General features: G+C 39.7%; 1 protein-coding gene across 1 annotated transcript; it reads right to left on the reverse strand.

Moving 5' to 3' along the window:
* Positions 1–5,096: 5,096 nt before the first annotated feature.
* Positions 5,097–6,853, reverse strand: LOC143888404 (uncharacterized). The gene is made up of 3 exons (XM_077392811.1): positions 6,644–6,853; positions 6,017–6,523; positions 5,097–5,540 (listed from the first exon to the last, which is right to left on the reverse strand). The coding sequence occupies exons 1-3, from the start codon at positions 6,851–6,853 to the stop codon at positions 5,097–5,099; spliced, it is 1,161 nt and encodes a 386-aa protein (XP_077248926.1).
* Between the last annotated feature and the right edge of the window lie 5,500 nt (positions 6,854–12,353).

Here is a 12,353-nt window from a genome sequence, read left to right on the forward strand (position 1 = left end):
GCAACCCAACCCCAACCCGATTAAGCCCCAACCCCGTTTAACACCAACGCCGGTCCGACTCGGACCGGAATAGACTCAACCCGGTTCAAACCGGATCCCCAACCCCAACCAGGAACCCGAGCCCGACCTCGCATCAGCCCCGCTGTGGGACCCGATCCCGAGAGAGGGGCGACGCGGCCCGCCTCCATCTCTCTTGGTCTCTCGTACCCACGTGATTGGCGCGTGCCTTTTATTATTCATTTAAATCGTCATTTCCGTGAACTTGGGATCACTATAGCAATCCGATTTTCACGCAAAAGATAATGACGGAGTCGCCACCTAGATGAGAGATCTAGGACCCATAAATCTAGATTCGTTACCTGATTACGAGAATGGAAGGTATGGGGAGTTACCACCACAAGCACCATTCTTGCCCGATAATTCGGTCTTCAATTCCAAAAGTTAACTCTCTTGAATTTCTTTCAAATGGCTCATTTAACTATTTATTAATATGCGAACTATGTGACATGCATCCTAAAATCTAATTTCAATGTATTTCCTAATGTGTATCTTGATTTTCTTAATTTGTTTGGACTCAATTTAAATGAATGAACTCCTAAAATTCTAATTTGAGGGAAATCGTACATATTTTAATTAATTTAGTTAAGAATTTAGAAAAAAACTAATATACAAAACCTCACCATTTGTGGTGGGCCAACTCGTGCTCGGTATACATTTCAAAGCATCCAAAGCTGCCTATGTATCCAAGCCTCACTGGAATCAAAGTCGATCGTAGTTCGGTGCCTGAACTAACCTACATGCCTAAGACATCTAGGACACCAATCTAGACTAGAATGACTGTTTCAAAATGGAAAAAGGGGCAACTAATGTAACTAGATCTATGACTCAATTGCTAATAATAGCAATCGGTCGTGATGAGGCTGAACTCCCTAACTTTAGGACATTTTAAAACCTAGAACATGACGTAAGTGTTCCTAATTGGTTCTAAAGGTCCTTACGAAAAGATACCGTTATCCAACGGCTCTAAAGGCATGGATCAAATGATCTTAATTTATTAAGTTAATGATTTTTAATTTTTTAAAGATTTTTTATTTCTAACATCTAAGGAATACCAAAGGCTCTAGGGCTTGACAAATTTCAGCCTTGAGTTGCATTCATGAAAGGGAATCGTGCTTTCCACCCTTGCATAATTGTGGACCCCGATCCGAGAGAGGCGGTGGAGGGACGTGCCCCACGCGCGAACAGTCTCTAATGGATCATCCACGTGAATGGAGAGCTCTACTAAGGAACTCTCGAAAGAATGTACCCCTCACAGCATGAGTGGCGATAAAAGGTGAGATACCTCTCAATTCGGGAACTAGCCCAGATTCGAGGCGTACCTTAAATAAAGAAGAGTCGCCATCCAAGGAAGTGGGCCAAGGATCCCATACTATGCTCTGTTGCAACGGATAACCAGAGATTATAAAAGAAAGGTTCGTGCCTGGTTACGAATTTGGAAAGTCTAAAGAGCACCTCGTCCGCCCAAGTGCAAGCACCTGGTCTCTTATGCCATTTATTATTGATTTTGAAGAGTTTTGGGCGAAAGTCATATGAAATGAGAACGAATATCTCCAAGAAGACGTCTATCTAATCATGCATGTCTCGGAGATGAATAATAAGCACACATAAAAGAAATAAAAGAAGTGTCGCCTAAATATAACTAGGTTATGCGTGTCATACCTAATTGGTGTCTGAGTTCTGGTGTGCAAACACATGCATGCTACAGCTAAAGGTATAGGATCTGTACATGAAAGTAAGAAAACACAGCAAAACACACAACACAATTCAATTCTATACATGACTGGACAAAATGAGTCCTAACTCTAATGCGACCTGACTCGGACCAAGATGGCCGTCCATCCCAGCTGCTCTACGTATCCGGGCCTCGGGAAGAATCGGAGTCAACGTAGTTTGATGCCCTATTCTAAACTACTATGCCTGACCATCTAGAACTGCTATCCTAGACTCGATTCCACTAGACTCGACTGATTTTTAAAGCTTTTTTGTACGATTACTTAAATTCAAGTGAATTGTAATTTTTAGGAATCTCTATATGCCCTAACTAATGCAAGTGAGCCCGAGACAGTGAGCTGCCAAATTGGTCAATCCAAATAGGTCACCCTCTGATTCAAATCACAGTACAAGTAAAAATCTTGTTGTAAGGAAATGGAGGCCAACAAATCATCCCTTGCATCATACCATGAGTTAATAGCTTGAATAGTTTACTACCAAAATCCACAGGTAATACAATCGACCATAAGATGCATAATAGATCCTGTAAAACTATTTAACTCAAGTAGTGCAAGAAATCGAGAATGTGAAGTGGGTATTAAGATTTTGCTGCCTTTGCCTATGCAATTAACCAATGACATTAACATTATTAGCATTTCCCTTAAAGAGTATCACAATTTCTATAAATGTCTAGACAAGAAATCACTTGGAACAGAGGAAACAAGTTGAGTTTACGTCATTTTACTAGAAATCAAAGCATTTTACCAATGAAATTAGAGGACAAGGAAAGAGATTACCGAGTGGGAACGACCTTGGATCGCCTTTGTCGGAGTTCTTTAACAGAAAACAAATTCCTGCAACGTCGAAGGCATGACTTGCAAAGCAAAAATCCGGTTGGTGACCAGACGAAGATGAACCACTGACCCATTTTCTCTATCCTCTCTTGCTCTTGATCTCTCTCCCGATTCCTCTATCAATTTCAGATCTCTCAGGTTGCCTGAATTCTCAAAGATTTTTTTCGTCAAAGTGCAAGATCCATAGTCTTTTAAAAGCCTGGCTGAAGATCTTCAATGAAAACAGATTTTTAGCTCTATCAAATGGTACAAAGAAGAGGTAGAAACATAAGGAGTGAAAAAGGACTTGTAAACAGATTGGAGATTCAAATGATGGAGATTGAACAGGTAGATTAGGAAATTAATAGTGGGAAAGAACTGGTTAGAGTAGAGATCAGATCTGGAGTTCTGTAGCCTAAACTATGAAAAATGAAGAGGGTTTGAATAGAACGAAAGTGAAGATCTGATGGTTGATTATAGGTGATTTAATCTGGAAAATACATGAAAATGGAGTAGAAGATCTGGACATTGAGAGGAGAATATGATGGTGACCGGATCTTGGCCGGAATCTGGCGGATCTAACCGGAGAAGACGAAGGGAATATCAGCTAGGTTTTGGAAATTCTTTTCTTTTCCCTCTCTCTCTCTCTCTCTCTCTCTCTCTCTCTGTGTGTGTGTGTGTGTGTTTCTTTCTTGGGGATGAGGAAGAAAATGGGTTCCGATTGGGGTAGAAATGAAGAGGGTTTGAAGTGATGATGGTGGTCGTCCGGTCGGAATTAATGGAGATGGTCTTATCGGAGGTGGCAGTTGGAGGAAGGAGATAGTGACGGTGGAAATGGCTGGAATGGATGGGATCTGTTAGTGGAGAAATGGCGTTTTGAAAGTGGGTTTGGTAGTTGGGGTTTTAATGATTAGGGGTTTGAGGGTAATAATGGAGGAGAGGTGAAGAAGACGATCGGATTCCGGCAAGATTGCCGGAATCAATGGAGATGGGCTTTAGGTGAAAAGGAATGGAAGCAGAGGGTTTGGTTGAAGATGATAGCCATGGTGGAGGTGGTGGTAGATGGGTGGAGCAGAAGAGATGAGGGAGGTGGTGGAGGCTCGGCCGGAATCCGACAAGGTTGCCGGAGAAGGATTTTTCTCTCTCTTTATTTTCTCTCCTCTGCTCTCTCTCTTTCTCTCTCTCAATTTTCTTGCGAAAATGAGGCCTCCTCTCTTTCTTGAGAAACCCTAAATCGATACATATAGAGGGAAATGATAAATTTTTCCTCCCCCCCATCTTCCATGGACAGCCACCACCTAGTGTATTTTGACTACCCCTTTTATACTACCAGGGGGGCCTCAGGTAGAAAATGGGCGAAAATTCTCTTCTCTTCAACTGATCCTAACCCTCTAATTCGATCCAATAGCCACTAAGGGTTGCTTGCAATAAAAACAATACCAAAATTCCAACATTACCCCTCTAAGGTTGGCAAATCACCTTTCTACCAACAGAAATCCCTTATTTTTGCATTTTGATACTCGCACTATCCCTGCTTGTCTTATTTTACATTTTTCACCCGATTACCATGAAATTTTGCAGGGGTAATCCCGGGAACGCAAACAACCTCTTGGGCAATTTGAACCCACAAATGCGCGCAATAAGGTGCTCAAAATTCAAGCTTTCTTCTCATTTTGGGTCCATTCTTCAAGGATTTCTTCAACTCTGAGACCGCGACTCTATTTTATGGACTTTAGGGCCTGGTTGAAATGGGGTGTCTACAATAGCTGAGAGGAAAAGATGAAATTTCTTCTTCTTCTTCTGAATTCCCATGTAGGGAGGAAATGAGGGAGACTTGACTTTAATGAAATAAATGCTTTTGTTTTATTTAGGTAAGTCGGAACCCTAGATAGATGAGTTTAAATGTTCTTACGCATAGGCAGTGTTCCCTGCCCGTGGTTTTTAATCATGATCCAGAGACCCTTTAAATTGTTTGAAATATTAACTCATTTTGTTTTGGACTAGAGAAATCTGTGACTGGTCATTCCGAAGATATACCATGCCAACAATCAAGTCGTCCTTTGCTAATTTTCAACTTGACGGATCGTTTATACCTTAATTTTTGCTAGGAACAAAGTTTCAGGTGTGTTCCTACAGGTATGATCATCCTCATTTTTGCCTAAGTTGTCATTTCAGGTTTTCAACTTAGCAGATCTTCTTGTTATGGACATTTGGGCGATTTGTGGGGATATTGAAAATGTTTATTAGTTTTACCAATGGTGACCGAACCCGAGATGATCAGGTGGCCTACGTACCCCAAAGAAGGGTTTGGATTAGGTCCGCGTAGTTCGAGGCTTTTCTATGGGAAAAAGGATTGAAAGGGGTAATGTGATGGGTTCTGTTTGGGCTGTGCCAAAAGAGTGACCGAACTTGGATTTGTCAGGTTGCCTACATACCCCAAAGAGGATGGGATCAGATCCGCGCAGTTTGAATTTTGATTTGTTTCGAAGAGTATTATCTTTTTAACTGATCGAGGTTAGTGGGTTCAGGAATTCTATCCCCGTTTTGGTCAAGAAGTCTGACGGCTTTTCCGGGCAAGCTTTCATCAACACCGTAGGAGCCAGACCAGTTAGGTCTAAACTTTCCCCGTGGATCGAAGATAGAAGCTCGACATTCCCTAAGCACCATATCCCCTTCTCTGAGTTCACGGATTCGAACCTTCTTGTTGAAAGCTCTTTCTAATATGCGCTGATAGCCTTGTACATGGTACGTTGTTTTCAACCTTTTCTCATCCAACATACACAACTCTTGATGACGAATACGAGCCCATTCGATTCCAGTAGATCGCTTTCCATCAGGATTCTGAGTGACAGAATTATCAACTCGATGGGCAGAACAACTTCCATGCCATATGTGAGTGAATAAGGAGTAGCTCCAATAGATATGCGGATAGACGTTCTGTATGCCCAAAGTGCGGACGGGAGTTTACTCGACCAATCTTTGTACGATCGGGTCATTTTCCAAAGAATAGTCTTGATATTCTTATTAGCTGCTTCGACAGAACCATTAGTCTGAGGTCTGTATGGAGAAGACTTATGGTGTTTGATTATGAATTCTGCACACAACGATGCTACTTCTTTCTTGAAATGTGAACCATTGTCTGATATCATCTCGTGAGTGACTCCATATCTACAGATGATGTTGGTCCTGATGAATTTTGTGACTGATGCAGATGATATTGAAGTGTACGACTGTGCTTCGATCCATTTAGTGAAGCAATCGATTACGACAAGTATGTATTAGTGCCCACTGGATGACTTGGGAGAGATCTTACCAATGATGTCAATACCCCAGACTGAGAATGGCCACAGAGATGTGAGCGAGTGAAGCTCCGACAGCGGCACATGTATCAGGTTAGCATGGATCTGACATACGTGACATGTTTTGACAAATGAAAAGCAATCTGCTTCGAGGGTAGTCCAGAAGTAACCAAGATGAAGGATCTTCCGTGCTAACATTTTGCCATTCATATGAGGACCACAGCCACCTGAGTGAACATCTTCTAAGATTTTTGCTGCTCTATCATCATCAGCACAAAGGAGCTGGACTCCATCAAATGACCTGCGGTATTGGTCTCCTCCACAAATGACATACCTGGACGCCAGTTTCTGTGACGCTCTTCTTTCTGTTAAAGAGGCTTCTGGGGGGTTTCCCCTACCGAATATAAGATTTTTGATATCGAAATACCAAGGTTTCCTAACTAAACATCTGGCTGCTATCTGAACCATGTGTATGTGTGCCGGGACGACGTGTCGTTTTATTGCCAAAGGACGGACCTTAACCCCAACCGGGATATCAACCATAGACGCAAGAGTGGCTAGCGCATCAGCGAACCTGTTTCTCAATCTAGAGATGTAGGTGAAGCTGATATTGTGGAAACTCTTCGTCAGGCTCGTAAGGTAAGTGTGATATGGAACCAACTTATCCTCTTTGGTGAGCCATTTTCCATTTATTTGATAGATGATTAACAAAGAATCTCCGTATACATCAAGGTCTTATACCTCCAAGGATAGGGCTGCTTCCAGACCGGCTATGCAGGCTTCATACTCAGCAACATTGTTGGTGTAGTCAAAGTCTAATTTGATGGAAATTGGTATGTGCTCATCTTGAGATGAAATAAGGACAATACCGACCCCTTTGCCTTTCGAGTTGGATGCTCCATCAAAGTACATGGTCCATGTTGTAAAACTATGCATATCTCTGATTGTCATGATTCTGTCTTAAAACTCATGACTCAATTCCGCATCTTCAGTGGGGCATCAGCTAACTGCTCTGCAATGATTTTGCCTTTAACAGACTTCTGGGTGACATATGTGATGTCAAATTCTGATAATAACAACAACCAACATGTGGTTCTGCCAATCATGGCTGGTTTCTCGAACAAATACTTCATCGGATCCATACGAGAGACGAGGTAGATTCTTTGTGATAGCAAGTAGTGTCTAAGCCTTTGAGTGGCCCACACTAATGCTAGACAAGTTTTCTCCAGTTGAGTGTAATTTAGTTCATAATCTAACATCTTCTTGCTGAGGTAATAAACTGGCATTTCTTTTCTTGTCTCCAGATCTTCTTGCGCCAACATACATCCGAGAGACATATCTGTCTTTGAAAGATAAAGGAGAAACGGCCGCCCAGGGACTGTTGGTGATAAAACTGAGGTGATACCATACATTCTTTGATCTTTTCGAAGGCTTGCTGACATTCAGAGTTCCACTGTTTGGACACATTTTTCTTCAGAAGCTTGAAGATTGGCTAGCACGTATTGGTAAGCTGAGTGTTGAAACGGCTCAAGTATTGAACTTTTCCCAAGAATCCTTTAAATTTTTTTTCTGTTTGGGGAGACGACATCTCCTGGATCGCTTTGACCTTTGTAGGATCTACTTCGATTCCTTTGTGGCTGGCGAGAAAACCTAACAGTTTCCCAGAAATGACTCCGAAAACACAATTGTTTGGGTTAAGTCGGAGTTTATATTTTGCGATTCTTTCGAAGAATTTTCTCAGAATATGGACATGGTCTGATCGATACTTGGCTTTGACAATCATGTCATCATTGTATACCTCTACTTCCTTGTGAATCAAGTCATGAAAGAGGGTAGTTGCAGCCCTTTGATACGTTGCACCATCTGTAAGCCCAAGGGTCTACTCTCCTATCTTGTTTTGATGATTCTAAACAAAATTGATTATGAGGAGTGTGTGGAGTGACATAGTAGGCAAGTGAATGTTGGAACTCCCCCTCAATATATGCACATAGATAAATTATAACAATTAAAAGCATACGGTACATATAGTCAATTGAATAGATAATCAATTTCAAACTTCTCCCCCTTTTGTCATCGACAGAAAGGGTGAACTAAAATATACAGCAATTTTGGAGTAAATGAAGATTGAGTTAGGTACTCCCCCTAAATCAATGCTTATGGTATAAAAATATTTAGCCAAGTAATGCATATATACCTGTTCATGATCGAGATGTTGACAAATGTCAAATTGTTAGAGGATTGCCTAAGTTCAAATACACCAAAGATCACATTTGTAGAACTTGTCAATTAGGAAAACAATTAAAAAGCTCATTTGCCCCTAAAAATATGATTTCAACCACCTACCCCTTGCAACTACTTCATATGGATCTTTTTGGACCAATGAAGACAAGTAGCCTAGGTGGAAAGAGGTACGTGTTTGTAGTTGTGGATGACTACTCACGATTTACATGGGTCATATTTTTAGCACATAAAGATGAAACCTATAAAAATTTCCTTAAATTGTGTAATCAAATACAAAATAAAAAAGGTATTGCCATATCTTACATTAGAAGTGACCATGGAACGGAATTTGATAATATACATTTTGACACTTACTGTAATGAACATGGCATCAAACACAATTTTTCGGCACCTAGGACACCTCAACAAAATGGGGTTGTAGAAAGAAAGAACCGAACCCTCCAAGAAATGGCTAGAACTTTGTTGCATAAAAATGATCTCCCTAGATACTTTTGGGCGGAGGCGGTTAGCACCGCTTGCTATATCATAAATAGGGTATATATAAGGCCAATTTCTAAGAAAACACCTTATGAGCTTTGGAAAAACTTGAAACCAAATATAAGCTATTTTAGAGTGTTTGGATGTAAATGCTTCATCTTAAACATTAAAGATAATTTACACAAATTTGATAAGAAGTCGGATTATGGCATATTCTTAGGGTATTCTTCACATAGCAAGGCATATAGAGTATTTAATAGAAGAACCCTAGTTGTAGAAGAATCCATGCATGTGACATTTGATTAGAGAGAGCCAACACCTCAAGAAATGCCACATGATGAGGATGAACCTATTGAACATCTCTTACCTAAGACAAATGTTCCTCCCCATGCATCTACAAGTAATACATTACCTAGTGAGGATGTAGAAAATGAAGATGATGACTCATTACCTAGGGATAGGAGAATATTGGTAGATCATCCTGAATCCCAAATCTTGGGTGATGCCACATCGCCAGTAAGAACTAGATCATACTATCGAAGTGTGAGTAACAACTTGGCGTTCCTATCCGAATTAGAACCAAAATCCATCAAGGAAGCCGAAAAGGATGAATATTGGTTGATGGCTATGCAAGAAGAGTTGAGTCAATTCGAAAGGAACAAGGTGTGGAGGCTAGTGCCTTGACCTAGTGATCATCTAGTCATTGGCACGAGATGGGTGTATAGAAACAAATTGGATGAAAATAGAATTATCACTAGAAATAAAGCTAAGCTTGTAGCCCAAGGGTACAATCAGGAGGAGGGAATATACTATGATGAGACTTTTACTCCTGTTGCCCGTATGGAAGCTATTATGATACTCTTGGCATATGCATCTCATAAATGATTTAAATTATATCAAATGGATGTTAAAAGTGCCTTCCTAAATGGCTATATCCAAGAGAAAGTGTATGTTGAGCAACCTCCAGGTTTTGAAGACTACAAACATCCAAATCATGTCTTCAGGCTTGATAAAGCTTTATATGGATTAAAGCAAGCTCCTAGAGCTTGGTATGAGAGGCTTTGCACTTTTCTAGTGGAAAAAGGATTTGAGATGGGAAAGGTGGACAAAACATTATTTATCAAAAGATAAAATCAAGATATCCTCCTTGTCCAGATTTATGTGGGTGACACTATATGTGGCTCAACTAATCAAAAAATGTGTAATGAATTTGCAACTCTAATGAAAAATGAATTTGAAATGAGCATGATGGGAGAGCTAACCTACTTCTTAGAACTCCAAATTAAACAATACCAAAATCGGATATTTATAAATCAAGAAAAATATACAAAGCAGTTACTAAAGAAGTATGGCATGGATAGCAGTAAGACATCAAGAATTCCCATGAATACAACTGCTAAGCTAGAAAAAGATGAATTTGGAAAATCTATAGATGAATTTGGAAAATCTATAGATCAAAAGATGTATAGGGGTATGATAGGTAGCTTACGCTATTTGACAGCCAGCAGACCAGACATTATGTTTACTGTCTGTCTCTGTGCTCGATTTCAATCGGATCCAAAAGAGTCTCACCTATCGGCAGTCAAGAAGATCTTCAAGTACTTAAGAGGAACCCAAAGTCTAGGACTATGGTATGAAAGATCATCTGCCTTCACTCTCATTGGATATTCAGATGCAGACTTTGCTGGATGTAGAGTGGATAGGAAAAGCACTAGTGGGGGTCAATTCTTGGGAAAATCACTTATTTCATGATTTAGCAAGAAACAAAATTCAGTAGCTCTGTCCACAACAGAAGCAGAATATGTGGCAGTTGGAGCTTGTTGTGCACAAGTCTTATGGATGAAAAGCACATTGATGGACTATGCAATTAAAATGGAAAATATTCTCATCCAATGTGACAATACCAGTGCTATAAGCTTAACAAAGAACCCCATACAACACTCTAGAACAAAACATATTGAGATTAGGCACCACTTCATTAGAGATCACTCACAAAAAAAAGGATATTTGCTTAAAATATATCAACACTGAGGATCAATTGGCGGATATCTTTACAAAACCCCTTAGTGATGATAGAATATGTTATATCAGAAGTGCCTTCAACATTTGGAGTGCGGATCAAGTTAAAGAAATTGCCAAATAAATACTTTGTGCCTCTCACCAGCCTATCTATATAGTATTTATATATATATCATCTTTGTTTGGTAGTATCTGCATGAATGAGATGTCAAATATTAATCTTAAAAATCACTCAATTAATACTCTTAGCCTTCTTAGTTTTCTAAGTTGGAGAGGTACCTTCACTTTAATTAAAAATACCTAACAATTTGACATTTGTCAACATCTCGATCATGAACAGGTATATGTGCATTACTTGGCTAAATATTTTTATACCATAAGCATTGATTTAGGGGGAGTACCTAACTCAATCTTCATTTACTCCAAAATTGCTGTATATTTTAGTTCACCCTCTCTGTCGATGATAAAAGGGGGAGAAGTTTGAAATTGATTATCTATTCAATTGACTATATGCACCATATGCTTTTAATTGTTATAATTTATCTATGTGCATATATTGAGGGGGAGTTCCAACATTCACTTGCCTACTATGTCACTCCACACACACCTCATAATCAATTTTGTTTGTCATCATCAAAAAGGGGGAGATTGTAAGCCCAAGGGTCTACTCTCCTATCTTGTTTTGATGATTCTAAAAATAATTGATTGTGTTATTGAATACTAATCAATTTGCCTTGAAGTGTTGTGTTTAAGATATGATTGATCATTAAAGAAACCAACACACTACATGGTCATGCTTGAAGATGTACCAACACAAGAGTCAAAGGAGCTAAGTGAAGCTCACATTATCTCTCAAGCAAGCATACAAAAGATGGAAGATCAATTGAAGACCAAGACTAAGAGAAGTTGAAGGTTACATATGTATCATTGTACATCCTTTCTCTTTAGATTTCCAAGTCAAGGCAAAGTGTTTTAAAAGAGTTTTTCAAAAACACTTAAGAACTTAAAATGGATTAGTGAATGGTTATGTGGTGTACCAACATGTTGGGACCCTCATAAACATTCCAAAATTATCATAGGAGTTGAGTTCCAAAAGCCCAAAATCAGATAAGCAATAAAATCTCAAAATTCTGCTTGTTTTAGGCTTCTCGGAACTCCGAGATTTTTCTCGGAGCTCGAAGCTCGGAACTCCGAGAGTTCTTCGGAACTCCGAGAAATGGTCCAGTAGCTTCTGGCCATTTTCTCAGAACTCCGAGAAATGGTCCAGTAGAATATTTTCTTTTCATGACCGTTCTCTCGGAACTCTGAGAATTTCTCGGAGCTCCGAGAACCTCGCAGCAGCTTAGAAAATAGCCATTGGGATTTGAATAAATTTGTGATTTTTGATATCAACACCCCCAAACGGTCATATTTTGATGAGAGGCTATATATACAACATCAAAAGGATTATTTTCTCTCTTTTGAACATTTGAAAAATCATCCTTAAGCTTTCAAACACTTGCAAATCCTTTTAGCTTGAGAAATTGTTTTCTTCTCCCCAAACTTGCCTTGCAACTTGCAAATCTTTTGAGTTTGAATTTAGGCCTTCACTTGCAACCTACATTGGAGAGCTATCAAGGGACTACATTGTGCATCAAGCTTTCAAGAAGAAGCCAAGCAAATCTTCATCTTCCATTATTGTAAAGGTGGCTAGGGCATCCTATCTTAATACCCT

Source organism: Tasmannia lanceolata, unplaced genomic scaffold (assembly GCF_043159265.1).
Source record: "Tasmannia lanceolata isolate RefF3 unplaced genomic scaffold, GAP_Taslan_0.1 ptg000002l, whole genome shotgun sequence".
Lineage (NCBI taxonomy): Eukaryota > Viridiplantae > Streptophyta > Magnoliopsida > Canellales > Winteraceae > Tasmannia > Tasmannia lanceolata.